General features: G+C 39.7%; 2 protein-coding genes and 1 long non-coding RNA gene across 4 annotated transcripts; 1 reads left to right on the top strand and 2 right to left on the bottom strand.

Moving 5' to 3' along the window:
• The first annotated feature begins 1,881 nt into the window (after window positions 1–1,881).
• On the top strand, window positions 1,882–6,530 carry LOC142369212 (uncharacterized). Its single transcript, XM_075451513.1, has 5 exons — window positions 1,882–1,964; window positions 2,045–2,298; window positions 2,430–2,792; window positions 5,148–5,227; window positions 5,327–6,530. The coding sequence occupies exons 2-5, from the start codon at window positions 2,208–2,210 to the stop codon at window positions 5,417–5,419; spliced, it is 627 nt and encodes a 208-aa protein (XP_075307628.1). The 5' UTR covers window positions 1,882–1,964; window positions 2,045–2,207; the 3' UTR covers window positions 5,420–6,530.
• A 1,221-nt stretch (window positions 6,531–7,751) lies between these two features.
• LOC142368620 (uncharacterized) lies at window positions 7,752–10,922 on the bottom strand. 2 transcript variants are annotated; one of them, XM_075450830.1, is made up of 3 exons: window positions 10,599–10,922; window positions 10,105–10,464; window positions 7,752–9,466 (listed from the first exon to the last, which is right to left on the bottom strand). In XM_075450830.1, exons 1-3 carry the CDS (start codon window positions 10,687–10,689, stop codon window positions 9,285–9,287), a joined length of 633 nt encoding a protein of 210 aa, XP_075306945.1. In that variant the 5' UTR covers window positions 10,690–10,922; the 3' UTR covers window positions 7,752–9,284. The 2 variants fall into 2 exon arrangements, with proteins under 2 accessions (XP_075306945.1, XP_075306944.1); XM_075450829.1 differs by having other exon boundaries at window positions 10,105–10,467.
• Window positions 10,923–14,481: 3,559 nt separating this feature from the next.
• LOC142369080 (uncharacterized) lies at window positions 14,482–15,233 on the bottom strand. The gene is made up of 3 exons (XR_012767508.1): window positions 15,086–15,233; window positions 14,942–14,997; window positions 14,482–14,810 (listed from the first exon to the last, which is right to left on the bottom strand). It is a non-coding gene; the product is annotated as an uncharacterized LOC142369080 (long non-coding RNA).
• Between the last annotated feature and the right edge of the window lie 5,858 nt (window positions 15,234–21,091).

Consider the following 21,091-nt stretch of genomic DNA (forward strand, 5'->3'; position numbering starts at 1 on the left):
TTCTATACTGATGCTAAACTTACTCTGGTTATGTGCTGAAGTTGTGTTTTAGATGTAATTACAGACAGAAAATAAACCCTGACAAGTTTACTAGAACAGTGAGACTTGTTGATAACATTTACACAGACAGCTGTGCTGACTTATGTCTTCATGTTAGATAAGTTATTCATTCACCTTGTTTTCATTGTTCAAAGGGTTGCAAAACAGGTTTAAGTAGGGAAGGTTAGCAGTTAGGGCAATTTTTTAGAACAGGATTGTATCTCTGACAGCTCCTCCCCTTTTTCCGAGTGTGCAGCTGGGGCTAAAAGCTGCTTCGATCTGGAGTTTTTGTCAAATCTCTGGTCTTTGACTTCAAACTCAGCAGTGTTGTATAGTAAAAATACTTCACTACTGTACTTAAGTATATTTTGGAATACTTTGTACTTTCCTCGAGTTTAAAATTTTTTGACAACTTTCACTTTCACTTCTCTATATTTCCGAACTTAATCGCATACTTTTACTCAAATACATTTTCATTGTTCGGGTTAGTTACTCTTTACAAAAAAGAGAGAGAGAGAGAGAGAGAGAGAGAGAGAGAGAGAGAGAGAGAGAGAGAGAGAAAACGCAACAGTGTTTTGACCCCATGCATGTTATGCCTGCCCAAAGACGTGGAAATTCTATCTTACAGAAACTCCCCTTTTTTAGGTTTTAAGGTAGTTTTACAAAAAAGGTCTTCCTCTTCAGATGCCAGATAAGCTGCAGTTCCCTCCCAATTCTTTTTTTCTTTTGTATAATGACCGGTTGTGTGTGCACCTCCTATAGCTTGTGAAGTAAAGTAATCGTAACAGCTTTTTTTCTTGGTGATGTTGGCCGCATTTTCTGTACTGAGTTATTTTATTTATTTTTTAGAAAGGTTTACAAAAGGGGTTTCAAACTGGACTCTCTCTTCAGATGCCAGAAGCTTCAGTTTTCTCCTATTTTTTTCTTTAAATGTTGTTTATAATGATGGCAATAACAGTAGCAGCCTCTTTTGTTTCATTTTTTTCTTAATGGTGTAATGTACGCCTCATTTTCAGCACTGACCTTACTTGAAGAAGAAAAACACAAAGTTTGTATTTTCTGTCTAAACCTGGTCTAAATTTTGCCTGCACTTGTTTGTGTGTAGATTTTAAGTGTATTTGACCTTCAAAGTTTACCAAAATATAAAAAATGTCATTCAAACTGCATTTGCCTTGTTTACTTTTTACTTATACTTTTCATTACATTACTTAAGTACATCTATTTTTACAGTAATTCTCATACTTAAGTACAAGACGTTTCGGATACTTTAAGACTTTAACTCAAGTAACATTTCAGTCAGTGACTTGGACTTTTACCAAAGTCATATTTTGGAGGGGAACCTATACTTTTACTTGAGTGTGAGATTTCAGTACTTTATACAACACTGAAACTCAGCGACATTGTCTTTAGATGTGAGAGGGTGTCAGGAGTTAGTCTTTAAAAGTCTTTAAAAGTATTTTCTTCTTTTTTTTAAACCCTGTTTTGTAAATAAACCAAGTTTGTAAATTTACCAAAATTAAACTTTGATTCGATGTTTCCTTGCTATCTGTGTAGTACGCTAGGCTGCAACATGAAAATGCTTAGTTTTTACCATAGCGACAGTACGGGTTGTTGTTGACACGCAGCATAAATGCCCAAACTCTGGAGCTACTGTTTTATCAAACAGTCGCGCTACTCTCGGCTCTTCAAGTATAAAATCACCTTAAGGTTTTGTGGGAGAAAAAAAAACACAGAGGACAGGACCTCGGTGTCCTCAATGTGCAGATCAAATAGGGTGTTCGGGTGTCTTATTAAGAAGAAAACTAAAACGATTGAACCTCATTTTCATTCTGCTTTTCAACTAGTTTGAAGGAAAATGTGAAAGTAGAGCTGAAGGTGCCTGATGTGGCCTATGGGCTGGGAGATATCTGATTAAAGGGAGAATTGTAAGTGAATGTGAATGCTTGTGTGTCTTCCTGCACAGACTGAAGGCTGCCTCACTAAAAGCTGTCCTGCTTTATTCCAGCTGTTTGGCTCCGCCCCCTCATGCTGCTACCTTTCCTGCTGAGCAGCAGTTGATCTCATTGAGCCTGCAGTCAGCTCCTGTCTTGTGGTGGATCAGAGACAGAAGAGAGGGTATGTGTTTCTCTGCTTCTAGCTGTTGATGATTGTGTGTTTGTGTTTGTAAAATGAGGCGACTCTTCACCTCTGTCTCCTCTCACAGGGAGAAGATGATCTGCAGGATCCTGCTGCTCATCATCCTCACTTCATGTGTCTGTGGTCAGTTTCCATCTTCACTTGATCAAGTCCAAACACTTTGATCATCTTCTGTGTTTGCTTAGATAGTGCAGATCATTGCTGCCACATGTTACAGAGTGTCTGCTCCTCTCTGTCCCTCTCTGTCTCCTCAGCAGCAACATTTGTAGTGAATGTGCCACAGAGCTCCTATCAGGCAGAGGAGAAGCACAGCATCACTCTGGAGTGGACGTTCACAACCAAACCTGACAGCTCCTGGAGCCCCCTGTTTATCTTCTGTGACCTGATAACTAATCACAGAATTTTACTCCTGTATCATGTTTATGAAGGTGTTGAGGTGTCAGAGTCTCAGGATGAAGAGTTTGCAGGACGAGTCCAGAGTGACAAAGACGCCCTCAGAGAAGGACGAATCAGACTTAATGTGTCCAGACTCAGGACTGAGGACTCTGGTCTGTATGTGTGTAACGTGAAGAATGATTATGGCTCCGGCTCTGGAAGCTGTCAACTCAACGTCACTGGTGAGTTCACACAGTAGATTTAATTCAATTAAATTCAATTCAGTTTTGTTTATATTGCGCCAAATACAACAAATGTCATCTCAAGGCACTTAAACAATAAAGTCCAATTCAAGCCAATTTGGAATTCAATTCTTTGTAATCATAATTATTTATAAAATAATCCAATTCATTCATATAGAGCCAATTCAAAAACTATTTCATCGCTAAGGAAACCAACAGATTGCAGTGAGACTTGTCTTCAGTCCAATCTCCCGTCCTGAGCGTGCCTGAGGCGACTGTGGAGAGGAACGACTCCCTTTAACAGGAAGAAACCTCTGGCAGAACCAGACTCAGGAAGGGTGGCCATCCGCCTCCACCAGCTAAAAGAGGAAAAAACCCACTGTAACACCATTCAAAGGATACCTGTTGGAACAGGGAAACACCAGTTAATGACCACAATAATGTCACATGGACATAATATCATTTGAGAAATTAAACGGGGGAAAAAGAGAGTAAAGTGAGGAAAGGTGTGACAGATGAGGCCCCCCAGCAGTCCAGGCCTATAGCAGCTTAACTATGGGATGTTTCAGGATCACCTGAGCCATCCCTAACTATAAGCTTTATCAGAAAGGAAAGTTTTAGTCTTAAAAGTGGAAAGGGTGTATGCTTCCCAGACATTTACTGGCCGCTTATTCCTCAAGAGAGGGGCCTGATTTAATCTTCTTAATATTTTTACTGCTGGTTCTTGTTCATTTAGATCAGAGATACTCACTATTTTTTTCACAAGAGCCACATTGGCAGCAAAATCAAGGGAAGAGCCACTTTTACCACAACATACTAAAGTCCCCTTTTGCAAATATGCATTTCTACATATAAAACATCCCACAAAAAAAGAAACAACACAGCCAATCCATTTTCAATTCAGACCACATTTACCTTAATACTGGGATGAGCAGAAGCTGGCGTGCATGTCCTCGACTTTCTTCATGTTGTATTTGTAGTTTGTTGTTGTAATCATAGTGAGGCATTCAGGATGAGCATGGTTTTTGTGCTGGTTTTTGCCCTTTTTTAATTAAAAACCGATCCATGGTGCCTGCATCTCGCGCTGGCTAAAGGAGCTAGCGTGCTCTGCGGTCAAGTGTGAGGTGGTTTAAGCGGGCTGCGTTGCCAGGTTTAACAGTGTGCCCCCTTTAGGAAACACCATTAAGCCTTAATTAATACTTAATAAAAATACTTAATACTACAAAAACGCAAACTTAAAGGGATAGTTCGCCTCTTTTGACATGAAGCTGTATGACATCCCATATCCGCAATATAATTTATGAACATTTTCTTACCCCCTGCTGCGTCCTGTGAGCAGAGTTCCAGCCTCGTTTTGGCGTTGACGAAAGTAGTCCGGCTAGTTGGCTGGGGCCACAAAAATAAAGCGTTTTGCTTCTCAAAACAATATGCATTCAAAAGAGTAATACATTTGCATCACAAAATCGTTCTCCAGGAAAAAGTCAGACCTCACAATCGCTTGGCCCTATTTTCTCTCCCTTCGTATCACTGCCTGCTGTGTAGACCGAGCAGCAAACACCGTAACAGGCTATCGCTAGTTGGCTGAACTTAGTGATACGAAGGGAGAGAAAATAGGGCCAAGCGATTGTGAGGTCTGACTTTTTCATGCAAAACGATTTTGTGATGCAAATGTATTACTCTTTTGAACGCATATTGTTTTGAGAAGCAAAACGCTTTATTTTTTTAAACCCCAGCCAACTAGCCGGACTACCTTCATCAACACCAAAACGAGGCTGGAACTCTGCTCACAGGACGCAGCAGGGGGTAAGAAGATGTTCATAAATGATGCTGCTGATATGGGATGTCATACAGCTTCATGTCAAAAGAGGCGAACTATCCCTTTAATAAAAATACCTAATACTGTGCAGTATTCGCTGTATGTGATTTGAAAAAATGTATTGTTATTGTTATAAGCTACTATGCGAGTGCGAGCCGCCAATTAAAGCTTGAGGAGCCGCACAATGAGTATCTCTGACTGATTTAGAGTTTTTCCTGCTGAGAGTTAACATGAGATTTAAAGCTTAGATGTTCCAGTAGTTAGCCATGAAGAACCACTACAGAACTAACACAGTTTATCCAGCTCAGAGTTTAAAGCAGCTGAGAACCAACTGTCTCTGTTTGTGCTGTTTTGTTGCTCATACAGACTCGTACATATGAACAGTATCCACAACATTTTATTCTGTCAGCTGTGAACACAGAATCCAAAACTCAAAGCAAATGAAGAGAAAACAGACAAAAAGCAGCAGAACAACAGTTTGATGATGAGGGAAATGTTTTCTATTTCCATAAATCACCTTCATTTTGTGTCCTTTACAGCAGCTGCTGATCTCTCCCAACCTCAGAGATCGACTGAGAGTCCACAACCAGACAGCAGAGGATGGATCAGACTCTATGCTGTAATGGGACTGATAGGAGCAGCAGTAGTAGTAATAACAGTAGTAACTCTGCTGATTTTATTCGTCCTGATTTGTTGATTCACTAAAACTTCTGTGCAGTTATTTAACAGAACCCTGAAGGTCCATGAAGCATCTTTTCCTGCACATCCAGACAGACCTCTGACCTTTTCACCTCTCAGACCGTCTTCATGAACTGAGACAAACAAACTGGATGAAAGACAGAGAGGACCAACATCTGAGTAGAGACTAAGAGGACTCTGTGGATTCTTCTTCTCTGATTCTATGAATATAATCACAGAAGAAGAAGAAAAGGCTCCATTATCAGTGTCTGCTGCAGCTTAATAACTTCTAATCAGTCCAGCAGGGGGCAGTAATGCTCCTCACACAGCTGGAAGTCATGAGTGGAAATGATCTCAGAGTTGATAACGATCCCATGTTGACACAAAGTGTTTCACTCAGAGAAACGTGCTGCTCATCAGGAAGATCATTTATCTGACTTATGAGGACCTTGAGTCCTTCGCTCTGTTGTTTCAACCTGCTGTTTTACATCATTATTTAAAAAAATGTCTGGAATCATCACAAAGATATGAACTGTTATCGTGTCTTCATCCTGTGACAAAGTCCATGAAATCTGAAACATCCTCTCTGTGTGTGAAGTATTCAGGTTCCTGAAGATCCTGATGATGTTCTGACGTGTTCACTGACATCAAACTGTGCAGGTTCACAGGAAGTGAAGTTTTTCTTTCTGATGACACAAACAGTGTTGCAGTTCTGCATCGATCCACAGTGATTCTGCAGCATTGGAGGCACTTTGTTGTCTGAAAACTGTCCAATTTCTGACCTTCAGTCCAGAGTTCATTTTCAGCTTTAAGCTTCTTTTATTTCTCCACATAAAGCTTTGATGTTTGTTCTGGTGAAGCTGAAACAGGCAGCCTTCTGCTGGTCCTCCTGTCTGATGATACAGCCAGCTGATATTCAGCGTCTGTTCTCGTCTTTCTATCATCGTGTGTAAGCTTGAAATAAAAAAAGCCAAAATACATGTTAAAATGAACCTGATTTCCAGCATTAAAAAGCTCCAAATAAACCTGCTGACTGGCAGATGTGCAGAGTTCCTGCAGCAAAGCATTAAATCTGCTCCCAGAACGCAGCGACTGTAACATGAACTCACTGAAGATTGTATTTGAAAGTGTTTGTTTCGGTTTAACTTTTTGAAATAACTCATCTCATTTTCTCTGTTTTGTTTTGTTTGTGTGAAAATCAGAATAAAAGAAAACGTTTTGTTGTGAGCAGCGTCTCACATGAACTCTGAGATCTGAATCTGTGTTGAGTTTTAGGTCAGTGAGTAAATTGGATTAAAATGGCACTTTTCAAAGGTCACAAAGTGCTTTACAATGAAAATAAAACAATTAAAAGATAATAACTGAAGCTCATTAGCATGTTAAATAAGGATAAAGCATACCATACAGTATCCAATACTTTTCAGAAAGCCAATTTAAATAGATGTGTTTGAAGAAGCTTTTTTAAAATGTCCACTTTTGCCAGCAAAAACAAAACCATACAACTTACCCAAAATGGCCGCCTGGTTTCAAAAGGCTCACATGGGCCACACCCTCCACTTAAATATCCTGAACTTCTTCTTTGCTTCTTCAAAGAGTCTGTTTACCCTAAGTGCTCCCCCTGCTGGGCCCTCAGCTGCTATTGCTTCTTCTAATCCAAATCCACTGACTGGACTTTACTGCTTTATCTGACACTTCCTTCACTATCTTCCTCACACTCTGTCCACTTACACCCAGCTCCCTCAACAATGATACAACAGACTCAACAAATCCTCTACATCCTACTTCCACTGGACAGATTCTAACTTTCCATCCTCGCTGCTCTGCTTCTGCCCCCAACTCCACATATCTAAGCTTTTTCCTTTCATATGCATCTGCTACTAATTCCTCCCAAGGAACAGTCAGCTCTATGAAATATACTCTCATTCTACTTCTAGACCACAAGACTATATCAGGCCTTAGATTTGTAGAGACTATCTCCTGGGGAACAACAAGCTTATTTCCTAAATCTACCTGCATCTCCCAATCACAAGCATTCTCCAAGCTGCCGTGCCTCCTTATCGTCTTATTAACTTTCTCCCCCTCTTGAACAAACTGAATTGCTGCTCTCTTCACCTTAGACCCTCCTAAGTTTACCTGCCTTCGTTTGTCTTCAGTACCTGCAGCTAAGCTTCTTAATACTCGGTCATGTCGCCATGTATACCGGCCTTGTGACAGACTAACCTTACAACCTGACAAAATATGCCTTAGAGTTGCAGTACCTGAACATAACAAACATAACGGGTCTCCATTTACCCAGAGTTTTAGGTTCTGGGGAGTTGGCAATACATCATATGTTGCTGATATATAACACTGATATATTCACTCATATATTATTGGGTTTGTGTCGTGCTGTGTGTTTAATAAAGCTTTAATAAAACTGAAACCAGAAAAGGAAATTAAACAACATGTTTTCATGTTGTAAAATACTTTATTTCTTATTTTAATAAAAGATTTGACAGATGTTTACACTGTAAAATCCTGACTGTCAGAACATAGATGGGTGTGTTTTACAGATGTGTTACAGATGTCTTTGCTTTCATCTCAACAGAATGTATTGATCATTCAATCAGTGACTCAGTGAATGTTTTCAGTCCACTGGAGACTTTAATTGGTCGACATGTTGAAGATGCAACAATTATACTGTGTGATATTGTTGCACCGATCAGGCTTCAGCTGAGTCGTCCTCGGTCAGAAGGAAAGGCCCACTCCAGGTACATAGTCCGAACAAGTTTAATGAACAAGTGGCAGACAGAGGAATAACAGCATTAAAGGCTTTACAAGATACAGGTCTGCATTATTTGATTAAGTGCGTGTGTATGTGTGTGGTCATCTGAAATAAAGGTGTAAAAATGTGTATTAATTACTGTGTAACACCCTATACAGCCTACACTATATAATGAATTAACAGCTGAGTGTAATCCAGCTGGCAGTAACATTAAATGATCAGTAGATGGCACCCTAAAACAATAAATAGAATTCGCCTCAACATGTATAGATTCACAAATAGACTTACAACAGGTTACTACTGAACAGGAAATGGACTACAAAGACAGTGAAGCTAACATCCACATGTAACTCGTGGTATTACTCTTTAACAGCACACACAGAACTCTAGAAAACTGTTTTTCAGTACAGGTCAACGAGCATCTTTACAAAATAAAGCAAACCTGAGTATTTTGAACAGAAACTGAGTATTTTGACTGAGCTGGGATTTAGTTCAAGACTCTTTTTTATTCTAATTCATCAAATGTTTCAGGCGTTCATCATTTCCTGTTCACTGTTCATGTATCTGCATATAACATGCTAACTGTGTGTGTCTCAGCCTTATTGCTGCTGATGTCTAGATTGGAGTCACATTAAAGAACCAACATTTCCAAAGAGAATAAACTGAAGGACCATGCATCTGGGAAACCGCTCCAAGTGAAGATGGATGTTAGTGATTCTGAGCGGGACAGAGAACGGGCACTTCTCTCATTCTATGAACAGACTGAAGGTCAGAAATTGGACAGTTTTCAGACAACAAAGAGCCTCCAATGCTGCAGAATCACTGTGGATCGATGCACAACTGCAACACTGTTTGTGTCATTAGAAAGAAAAACATCACTTCCTGTGAACCTCCACAGTTTGATGTCAGTGAACACATCAGCTGTGTGAGGAGCATTACTGCCCCCTGCTGGACTGATTAGAAGTTATTAAGCTGCAGCAGCCTCTGATAATGGAGCCTTTTTTTCTTCTTCTTCTCTGATTCTATTTTTAGAATCAGAGAAGAAGAATCCACAGAGTCCTCTTAGTCTCTACTCAGATATTGGTCCTCTCTGTCTTTCATCCAGTTTGTTTGTCTCAGTTCATGAAGACAGTCTGAGAGGTGAAAAGGTCAGAGGTCTGTCTGGATGTGCAGGAAAAGCAGCTTCATTGTAGTTTGGTTTCTGATAAAAAACTGCACTGAAGTTTGCTGTCTTTTAGGTGGATTTAGGGAAACAATGACGCAAGATGAGTTCGATAAGCAGAGCTACTGCAACTACTGCTGCTGCTGCTGCTGCTACTCCTATTGGTCCCAGTGCAGCATAGAGTCCGATCCTTCCTCTGCTACTTGGTTTTGGACTCTCAGTCGGTCTCTGAGGTTGGGAGAGATCAGCAGCTGCTGTAAAGGACACAAAATGAAGGTGATTTATGGGAATAGAAAACATTTCCCTCATCATCAAACTGTTGTTCTGCTGCATTTTGTCTGTTTTCTGTTAATTTGCTTTGAGTTTTGGATTCTGTGTTCACACAGAATAAAATGTTGTGGATACTGTTCATATGTACGAGTCTATATGAGCAACAAAACAGCACAAACAGAGACAGTTGGTTCTCAGCTGCTTTAAACTCTGAGCTGGATAAACTGTGTTAGTTCTGTAGTGGTTCTTCATGGCTAACTACTGGAACATCTGAGCTTTAAATCTCATGTTAACTCTCAGCAGGAAAACTCAGGGCTGGGCGAGTTAACTCGTTATTATCGCGTTAACTTGCTAATTATTTAACGCAGATAAATATTTTATTGCGCATTAACGCAGGTTTTATTATTTATCTTATTATTGTAAAAGTCTTTTGCTCACAGGCTATTATTTTGTAAAAGTCTGCTACAATGCTAAAAGCTATACACTACTTTTGAATTTTGCGTACAAATGCGATTAATCGTGATTAATCAGGGAAATCATGTGATTAATTAGATTAAATATTTTAATCGTTGCCCAGCCCTAGTAAAATATTAAGAAGATTAAATCTACTGTGTGAACTCACCAGTGACGTTTAGTCGACATATTTCATAGCCGGAGCCAAAATCATTCTTCACTTCACACAGATACAGACCAGAGTCCTCAGTCCTGAGTCTGGACACATTAAGTCTGAGTCGTCCTTCTCTGAGGGCGTCTTTGTCACTCTGGACTCGTCCTGCAAACTCTTCATCCTGAGACTCTGACACCTCAGCACCTTCATGAACACGATACAGGAGTAAAACTCTGTCATCAGTTATCAGGTCACAGAAGATATACAGGGAGCTCCAGGAGCTGTCAGGTTTGGTTGTGAACGTCCACTCCAGAGTGATGCTGTGCTTCTCCTCTGCCTGATAGGAGCTCTGTGGCACATTCACTACAAATGTTGCTGCTGAGGAGACAGAGAGGGACAGAGAGGAGCAGACACTCTGTAACATGTGGCAGCAATGATCTGCACTATCTAAGCAAACACAGAAGATGATCAAAGTGTTTGGACTTGATAAAGTGAAGATGGAAACTGACCACAGACACATGAAGTGAGGATGATGAGCAGCAGGATCCTGCAGATCATCTTCTCCCTGTGAGAGGAGACAGAGGTGAAGAGTCGCCTCATTTTACAAACACAAACACACAATCATCAACAGCTAGAAGCAGAGAAACACATACCCTCTCTTCTGTCTCTGATCCACCACAAGACAGGAGCTGACTGCAGGCTCAATGAGATCAACTGCTGCTCAGCAGGAAAGGTAGCAGCATGAGGGGGCGGAGCCAAACAGCTGGAATAAAGCAGGACAGCTTTCAGTAAGGCAGCCTTCAGTCTGTGCAGGAAGACACACAAGACTAAAGATTTTAAAGACTCCAGATCTTAGAGTCACTATTTGTAAGAACACATCTGGATTGTTCTGACATTATTTCCCATCACGCCTGGTGATTAACATCAATGCAGTCGACCAATAAGCAGCTTTTAGCCCCAGCTGCATATTTAAGAGCTGTTGTGTGTTGAGAAGACAGGAAGAAAGAAAAAAACATGATATCCACTGAATGTAGCCGAGTAACCTCATATGATGCTTTCACGGACCTTCGACTACAGTACGAGAATTCGAGCTTTGTGCTGTTTTATGTGAAAACACACAAAGAAAGTATAAAGTTGCTTCAGAAACACATTAAAGACGAAGAAACATCGAAGACATACGGTCATAATAAACATATTTAATAAATCTTCGTGAGTCCTGACTCCTGAATGTGAGAAAGACTTATTTCTCTTCTCTCGCCTGTTTGAGCCCCTCCTCCTGTTCTAAACTTTCCTCCCTGTTCTCCTCTCTCTCCTTATCCTGAACATGTTCCAGTATAACTGATTCTATTCAGATCACACAGTAAAAGTAACAACTTTACTTTTCCAAACACAGAATTATTGTCAGAACAGCAGCAACAAAGACTTTCTGTGTCAGACATCTGGACACATTACCTTCTCTCCTCTCCTTCTTCCTCTAGAACATGAAGCTGTTATTCAGGCAGCTCAGAAGTTTGGTTTGTCCGCAGCTTGCTGAATAAATAGTGGATATGACCCATCAGAGAAGATTTAGATCCTTTAAGTTCTGCTGGAGCTGTGATGCTGTCTGTTGGACTAACTGAGGCTCTGATTTATATACAGAGAAACTGTCATTGTTCTCGGCGGAGGCGGATCAGTCAACCCTGCCCCATTGCTACTCGAAAAAAAGCAGTTTAATCAAGTTTCGTTGTCTGTAGTTCTGCTGTTTCGTGGTTTTGTCTCTGTTACAGATGAGGAACATGAAGTAGATGCTGCTAAAGGAAGAGGAACTGATTTTTTCTAACCAGCAGTTATTATTGTGTTATTGTTCACATGATGATGTTAAATCTCCCTGTGCTGTTTTGTTGCTCATATAGACTCGTACATATGAACAGTATCCACAACATTTTATTCTGTCAGCTGTGAACACAAAATCCAAAACTCAAAGCAAATGAAGAGAAAACAGACAAAATGCAGCAGAACAACAGTTTGATGATGAGGGAAATGTTTTCTATTCCCATAAATCACCTTCATTTTGTGTCCTTTACAGCAGCTGCTGATCTCTCCCAACCTCAGAGACCGACTGAGAGTCAGTAATGCTCCTCACACAGCTGATGTGTTCACTGACATCAAGCTGTGCAGGTTCACAGGAAGTGAAGTTTTTCTTTCTGATGACACAAACAGTGTTGCAGTTCTGCATCGATCCACAGTGATTCTGCAGCATTGGAGGCACTTTGTTGTCTGAAAACTGTCCAATTTCTGACCTTCAGTCTGTTCATAGAATGAGAGAAGTGCCCGTTCTCTGTCCCGCTCAGAATCACTAACATCCATCTTCACTTGAAGCGGTTTCCCAGATGCATGGTCCTTCAGTTTATTCTCTTTGGAAATGTTGGTTCTTTAATGTGACTCCAATCTAGACATCAGCAGCAATAAGGCTGAGACACACACAGTTAAATGTAAATGTATTTTATTTATACAGCCCTTTACAGACAATCCTTACGATGTACCAAAGTGCTTTACAACAGGTAATAAATAAAGAGAAGAATAAGTTAGCATGTTATATGCAGATACATGAACAGTGAACAGGGAATGATGAACGCCTGAAACATTTGATGAATTAGAATAAAAAGTCTTCAACTAAATCCCAGCTCAGTCAAAATACTCAGTTTCTGTTCAAAATACTCAGGTTTGCTTTATTTTGTAAAGATGCTCATTGACCTGTACTAAAAAACTGTTTTCTAAAGTTCTGTGTGTGCAGTTAACAAACAATAGTACCAACAGCAAATGGACAATCTTAAGGCAGCTAGATATCGGATTACGTTACCCATGATGCACCTCAGTTGTAGTTCCGGTGTTGCGCAGATGAACAGGTGTGTCGGAGGTGAAACTCATATCAGTATTCCTGTGTGTCTGAATACTGTGTTTACAGCAGTGATGTATGTTTAATCGTCCCTTTGCTTTCCAAGAATGCCATTTGTATTATTAATAAGTTAGCTCGTTGCTAATGCTAACAGTGTAAACATATGTCAAATCTTTTATGAAGAAATAAAATGAAGAAAGTGTTTTACAACATGAAAACATGTTATTTAATTTCCTTCTCTGGTTTCAGTTTTGTTAAAGCTTTATTAAACACACAGCGTGACACAAACACAATCAAATATGTATGAATATATCAGTGTGTAGGTGGAAATTCAGCTAAAAGTGAGAGATTCATGTCACAGAAACAAATGTTTTTAAGTTCTTGATATATTAAACAATTCACCTCTTATGTTCTTCATTTAACTCAGATCATTTGTTTCTGTGACATGATTCTGACACTTTTAACAGAATTTCCAAGAATCACACTTTCTTTAAGCTGTAAACGAAGCTCCTTCATCGGTGATTTGGAAGAGCCGGCTTTCATCCCGGCCTCTTTACACTGAAAGCTCTGAGTGAACCACTTTGTGTCAACATGGGATTGTTAATAACACAGAGACCATGTCCACATGTGTTCCAGCTGTGCAGGTGCAGCTCAATTTAAAGAGCTTCAATTTTCCCTGAGAGACAATTTAGAACAGATAGAGCAGGTGTACACATTGTGCAGAATATACACACTGACACATTTATACTTAAACGTATAAAATTATCAAATAAATATATGAAAACATATTTAATCTATAAATATAAAGCAAATGGGTGAAAAACAGTATTTATATGGTGTAAAGATTGCTGTGATATGAAGATATAAGAAAACAGAAGTGATGTCGGTGCAATTAGCAAAGACAAAGAAGGAAAAACAATCAGAATAAAATGTGCAGACAGCAGGAAACAAACAGAAGGTCAAAGTTTGGGGGGTATCCTGCATGCTGCATCAGTAGTTTGCGTCAGCTGCGACTCACACACGAATGAAAAGGTTCTGATGAGGCTGACGGCAACAGTAAATGAGCATGATATGCAGAATTACTGCTGCTACTGCTATCAGAACCATAACAGAACGGAAGCCGATCCCTGGACTGTCTGGTTGTGGACTGTCTGGTTGTGGACTGTCTGGTTGTGGACTGTCTGGTTGTGGACTGTCTGGTTGTGGACTGCCTGGTTGTGGACTCTCAGTCGGTCTCTGAGGTTGGGGGTGATCAGCAGCTGCTGTAAAGGACACAAAATGAAGGTGATTCATGGAAATAGAAAACATTTATTTAGTAATTCTTCAGCTGCTGTCAGAGAAGCTGTTGTTTGAGATGTTTCCCTGCTTCGGATTCAGATCAATGCATCATTAGCAGGCTTTTGCAAAGCTCAACAATCTTTTAAAGAGATATATTCGGCCCTTGAGGACCAGATGTGGACATTCCTGTACTGTGTGAACTCACCAGTGACGCTGAGTCGACATCTTCCGGAGCCATAATCATTCTTCACTTTACACACATACAGACCAGAGTCCTCAGTCCTGAGTCTGGACACATTAAGTCTGAGTCGTCCTTCTCTGAGGGCGTCTTTGTCACTCTGGACTCGTCCTGCAAACTCTTCATCCTGAAACTCTGACACCTTAACACCATCATACCTGAGTTCATACACTGTATGTATATCTCCCTCATCAGTTCTCAGTTCACAGGAGATATATGGGAAACTCCAGGAGCTGTCAGGTTTGGTTGGGAACGTCCACTCCAGAGTGATGCTGTGCTTCTCCTCTGCCTGATAGGAGCTCTGTGGCACATTCACTACAAATGTTGCTGCTGAGGAGACAGAGAGGGACAGAGAGGAGCAGACACTCTGTAACATGTGGCAGCAATGATCTGCACTATCTAAGCAAACACAGAAGATGATCAAAGTGTTTGGACTTGATCAAGTGAAGATGGAAACTGACCACAGACACATGAAGTGAGGATGATGAGCAGCAGGATCCTGCAGATCATCTTCTCCCTGTGAGAGGAGACAGAGGTGAAGAGTCGCCTCATTTTACAAACACAAACACACAATCATCAACAGCTAGAAGCAGAGAAACACATACCCTCTCTTCTGCCTCTGATCCACCACAAGACAGGAGCTGACTGCAGGCTCAATGAGATCAACTGCTGCTCAGCAGGAAAGGTAGCAGCATGAGGGGGCGGAGCCAAACAGCTGGAATAAAGCAGGACAGCTTTCAGTAAGGCAGCCTTCAGTCTGTGCAGGAAGACACACAAGCATTTGCATAAAATCAAGAGAATTATGGACAACCCTGAACATCCTCTCCATGAGACTGTTATCGGAAAACAGAGTCTCTTCAGTCAAAGGCTTCTTCAGTTTGGATGCAAAACGGACCGCTACAGGAAATCTTTCCTGCCCACAGCCATCAGCATCTATAATAACTCCTTGATTTAATTGAGCTACATCAACATTTAATTTCCCTCTGGGATAAATAAAGTATTTTTGAATTGAATTTGAATTGAATTCACATTCACTTACAATTCTCCCTTTAATCAGATATCTCCCAGCCCATAGGCCACATCAGGCACCTTCAGCTCTACTTTCACAGTTTCCTTCAAACTAGTTGAAAAGCAGAATGAAAATGAGGTTCATTAGTTTTAGTTTTCTTCCAACCCCAAAACGATTTACTTGGTATTTGAAGTTGAAAGTATAGCACACCACTTTGAAGTATGTTTAAGTAGTATAAGCAGCTTTTAGCCCCAGCTGCATTTTTAAGAGCTGAAAAAGCAGCAGTCATGGGTACAAAGGGAAGTGACAGTCTGTGGAACTGTGCCACCTCATTGATGCAAATAACTCCTGTTTTGAATATTGTGCAACAAAGTCATCGTTTCACTTTTATACTTCAACATGATGGAAGACGTAAATGCAGAGTAACTCAACCCGACTGATACAATTGTCATAAAATAAACTAAAAACTTTGGATAAAATTAAACGTTTGATGTTCCTGTCAACCCAAGATGTGAGAAAGACTTCTTCGTCTCCCCGTAGGTAAGCAGACACACCTGTTCGAAACTTTCCTCCCTGTTCTCCTCTCTCTCCTTATCCTGAACATGTTCCAGTAAAACTGATTCTATTCAGATCACACAGTAAAAGTAACAACTTTACTTTTCCAAACACATAATTATTGTCAGAACAGCAGCAACAAAGACTTTCTGTGTCAAACATCTGAACACATTACCTTCTCTCCTCTCCTTCTTCCTCTAGAACATGAAGCTGTTATTCAGGCAGCTCAGAAGTTTGGTTTGTCCGCAGCTTGCTGAATAAATAGTGGATATGACCCATCAGAGAAGATTTAGATCCATTAAGTTCTGCTGGAGCTGTGAGACTGTCTGTTGGGCTAACTGAGGCTTTAGTTTTATAGCTGGTTTTATAGCTGGTTTTATAGCTGGTTTTATAGCTGCTTTTATAGCTGGTTTTATGGCTGGTTTTATGGCTGCAGGACGGGACTTTGCACTGATACATTCACCTTGAGCCCATGGTAAATGTTTGTTTTCTCCACCTTCACCATGTTCTGACAGCTATGCTAAGTAGAAGCATTCAAAACTTCTACGTCGAGGGTGTGTTTATCCAATAGGCTCAGCTCTGAATACGAGGGAACAACAAAAAAATACTTTGTTCAACCTTTTGTGTGTGCAAATGATTGACTGCAGGCCGTAAAGTGTGACAGCACAGAGAGGTGGCACTTTTATTTATTTTCGTTGGCCAAACTGCTGTATTGAGTTTCAAACTGTGTAGGCCTATTTTACTGACTATTATTTACTGCAGGTTTTAGTAGTCGAGAGACATAGTGAGTTATGTAGAGACATAACATTAAAGAGGAGTATCATCATATCAGAATCAGAATCAGCGTTATTGGCCAGGTTAGACTAAACAAACAAGGAATTTGACTCCAGTAAAACTTTACTCGCAAAGTACAACATAAAAGAATAAAAATAAAAATATATATATAATATTACAACTTAACATTTGTATGTTTTAAATTGATATTAAAAAGTGAATAATTTGTTTTTCACATTATTCGTGTTTTTTTTCACGTCAGAAAGTTGTTATTTAAAGAAGGCAAGGCAATTTTATTTGTAGAGCACAATTCGTACACAAGGCAATTCAAAGTGCTTTACAGCTACATAAAATCACAAGAAGGCAATAAAATCATTCCAAAAAAACCATAAAAAATAACCATTAATTAATTAAATTAAAAGCTAAGCGTGCAGATAAAATACTTTCAGGTGTCATATGCACAGCTAAATAGAACTGTTTTCAGCCTGGATTTAAACATGGTCAGAGTTGAGGCCTGTCTCACATCTTCTGGAAGGCTGTTCCAGATGTTAGGAGCATCAAACTGAAACGCATTCTCACCTTGTTTAGTCCTGACTCTGGGCACCAGCAGGAGACCCCTCCCTGAGGTTCTCAGAGCCCGAGTTGGTTCATATGGCTCTAACATGTCAGAGATGTGCTTTGGTGCTGGACCATGAAGAGCAGAGCTGTTTTAAAGTCTATTCTCTGAGCGACAGGAAGCCAGTGCAGAGACCTGAGCACTGGACTAATATGGTCGTATTTCCTGGTTCTGGTCAGGACTCGAGCAGCAGCGTTCTGGATGTACTGCAGCTGTCTTATAGCCCGTCTAGAGCCCAGTGAGCAGGCCGTTACAGCAGTCTAACCTGCTGGAGACAAACGCATGGATCAGTCTCTCTAAGTCTGGTTTAGACACTATTCCTTTGATTCTGGCAATGTTTTTTAGATGGTAAAAAGCTGCTGATGTTACAGATTTAATGTGGCTGTTAAAGTTCAGGTCTGAGTCCAATATTACCCCGAGATTTCTAACTTGATTATTACGTTTTAGAGAGAGAGACTCAAGGTGACTGATAACACTTTCTCTTTGTTTCTGTGGGCCACAGACAATGAGTTCTGTGCACCTCAGTCGTAGTTCTGGTGTTGCGCAGATGAACAGGTGTGTCGGAGGTGAAACTCATATCAGTATTCCTGTGTGTCTGAATACTGTGTTTACAGCAGTGATGTATGTTTAATCGTCCCTTTGCTTTCCAAGAATGCCATTTGTATTATTAATAAGTTAGCTCGTTGCTAATGCTAACAGTGTAAACATCTGTCAAATCTTTTCTTAAAATAAGAAATAAAGTGTTTTACAACATGAAAACTTGTTATTTAATTTCCTTCTCTGGTTTCAGTTTTGTTAAAACTTAAAACATTAAACACACAGCGTGACACAAACACAAAAAAATATGTATGAATATATCAGTGTGTAGGTGGAAATTCAGCTAAAAGTGAGAGATTCATGTCACAGAAACAAATGATGTTTGTAAGTTATTGATCAGTTATCAGAGGAAACAGCAGAACTATAACATCAGACAGACTTATTAAACAATTTGCCTTTGCAAAAAGTGTGATTGAGCGTGCTCAATTCTTTGGGTGTCATGTGTAAAACAGGAAGGGCACTGAGTATCATCCAGGGCATTAACCTGCTTTTTAAACCGGTGAAAAATACGAATAAGTATTTAAAGTGCTTATAAGTACTAATAAATAAAAGTGTAATATCTACAGATACTTGAGAATCATGCTCATGTAACACTTTGAGCTTTTTTTTTCATTAAAACTCTTAATCTTTTAAATATTACAACTTATTTGGAATTTATTAAAAGAAAATAGATTTTAAGTTAAAATGATTTATTTAAAATGTTGATGAATATATTTTTGTACATTTAAAACTGTATTTTCATAATTCTCATCGTAACAATGCACCGAAGGCTTATCTTTTAAATATATCCTAAAGTTTTTGCATATTCATATTGGATTTTAACGTAATTTTAAGTACATTTTTTACACTTTAGCACATAAACTAATAACAAAGTAAAGTGATAAGTTGCATTTAATACTCATTTTTATTAATAGAAATGTGCAAAAAGTGTGATTGAGCGTACTATTGATAAGATAACAGCATATTAATGGCATGTAGTCTAAATTTTTAGCATCCATATAAAGCAAAGTCAGTACATTTAATTTTACTGCTTCATCCTGTAAATGTTTACATACACATGTACTGAGGAGTACTTTAAGTTGCTCCACTTCAGCACAAAAATGTACAATAAAACCACTTCAAGTTCACCTTTTCTACAGTTTAATTACAAATAAAAGATACTCAGCGTAAAACTGGTTGTTCCAAAATAGTAAAGTTAACTAATCATCACCATTAAGTTTACTCAGGGTTAGTCTGACTGCAGGTACTCCATCTCCAGGTGAGCTGAGAGCTGAGAGAAAATGTCTCAGAGCTGAAACTAAGCAGGCAAAGACGGTGAGAATGAGGCTTTTGTTCCTCTTTTTATTTGAAAAGGATCGTGTACAGATGTTATTATGTGATGCATCATACCAGATCACAGCTACAAGCTAATTTACGTCTGTAGCAAGTCAGAAAACAGACGAAGAAACTACAGAAGTTATAGTAAAATAATCTGAATAATGAACAATGCCAACACGTCTCAAACAGTGAGACAGGATCTGACTGAGGAATCTGCAGCTCATCCACTCTGTGCTTCATTCATCAGTTAAATAAAATGAAAATCAGTTTTGGAAATGATCACATGATCAGAACTGCAGGGGATTTAAAGCACGTGTTTCCCAAACTTCTCCATGTTTTAACCCCACCCGGCTGCCCCTGCAGACCTGCACCTGTTCTGTTAGACAACCAGTCTGAGCTGCACCTACAGGAGGTTACCTGAGGTCATCCCCACCGGAACTGTTCAGACTTTAACTTAATCAGACAGATTATAACATAAAGTGCCTTCATTAAATACCTCTGTTTTACAGTCTGATATTTCACTGGGTTCAGCTCCACTGGATCTTTTGTTGTTTAAACCTACAGAGATGAATGATAAGTGGGTTTTCTCCTGCTGTTTGAGCAGGTTCGACCCTGAGAACATCTCCTTAAAAAAGCTGTTTCCCTGCAGAAATCTAATGTAGATGAAGGAAAGGGTTATCACAACATCTTTGTTCCACTGGATTAGACACTTTTACAAAGATCCATCATCATCATGAGCTAAATATAACTGTAACAGTGTCTGGATAAGGTCTGAAATACAGTGTCTGAATATACTGAATGAAAGTAAGAAAACAAGCAGTTCAGAGCATCTTCTAGTAAACTGGCTGCTTTCATGAATATGAAAAGATCTTTTCTGTCCTCTCAAACCCCAGCTGGTGGAGGTGGATGGCCACCCTTCCTGGTTCTGGTTCTGCCGGAGGTTTCTTCCTGTTCAAAGGGAGTCGTTCCTCTCCACAGTCGCCTCAGGCACGCTCAGGACGGGAGATTGGACTGAAGACAAGTTTCGGGTCAATCTGTTGGTTTCCTTAGCGAGAAAATAGTTTTTGAATTGGCTCTATATAAATGAATTGGATTATTTTATAACTAATTATGATTACAATGAATTGAATTCCAAATGGCTTGAACTGGACTTTATTATTTAAAGGGATAGTTCGCCTCTTTTGACATGAAGCTGTATGACATCCCATATTAGCAACATCATTTATGAACATCTTCTTACCCCCTGCTGCGTCCTGTGAGCAGAGTTCCAGCCTCGTTTTGGTGTTGATGAAGGTAGTCCGGCTAGATGGCCGGGGTTTAAAAAATAAAGCTTTTTGCTTCTCAAAACAATATGCGTTCAAAAGAGTAATACATTTGCATCACAAAATCGTTCTCCAGGAAAAAGTCAGACCTCACAATCAGTTGGATCTATTTTCTCTCCCTTTGTATCAAACGACCTATGGCCGTTTAGGGTTTCCGTACTTTTCCTCCCCAGTCCGCCCCTGTTTATATGTGTTTTATGTATTTCTGGCAAAGGTTTTTACCCATCTTTACCCACTTTTCATTGAAAGCTGAATAAAGTAGCCGATGAATCAAACATGGAATGTGGAGCGTTTGTGAAAATGCACAAAGCAAATCCCGCTGGTGTGACGAGCATTTGAAGAATGGAATCAGGTTTAACACACACCAATCATGCCGTTATCGTTAAAACGATAACGGCACCTCTCGTGCATCATTCGGTAA

Source organism: Odontesthes bonariensis, chromosome 19 (assembly GCF_027942865.1).
Source record: "Odontesthes bonariensis isolate fOdoBon6 chromosome 19, fOdoBon6.hap1, whole genome shotgun sequence".
Lineage (NCBI taxonomy): Eukaryota > Metazoa > Chordata > Actinopteri > Atheriniformes > Atherinopsidae > Odontesthes > Odontesthes bonariensis.

What these genes read in the sequence shown, in the direction of transcription:
- LOC142369212 (XM_075451513.1), top strand. Translation starts at nt 2,208, where the DNA reads ATGAGGCGACTCTTCACCTCTGTCTCCTCTCACAGGGAGAAGATGATC. An exon ending in CCTCACTTCATGTGTCTGTG is followed by an intron (nt 2,299 to 2,429) that starts GTCAGTTTCCAT and finishes CTGTCTCCTCAG; the next exon opens with CAGCAACATTTGTAGTGAAT. An exon ending in GATGGATCAGACTCTATGCT is followed by an intron (nt 5,228 to 5,326) that starts GTAATGGGACTG and finishes ACTTCTGTGCAG; the next exon opens with TTATTTAACAGAACCCTGAA.
- LOC142368620 (XM_075450829.1), bottom strand. Translation starts at nt 10,689, where the DNA reads ATGAGGCGACTCTTCACCTCTGTCTCCTCTCACAGGGAGAAGATGATC. An exon ending in CCTCACTTCATGTGTCTGTG is followed by an intron (nt 10,468 to 10,598) that starts GTCAGTTTCCAT and finishes CTGTCTCCTCAG; the next exon opens with CAGCAACATTTGTAGTGAAT. An exon ending in ATGTCGACTAAACGTCACTG is followed by an intron (nt 9,467 to 10,104) that starts GTGAGTTCACAC and finishes TGTCCTTTACAG; the next exon opens with CAGCTGCTGATCTCTCCCAA.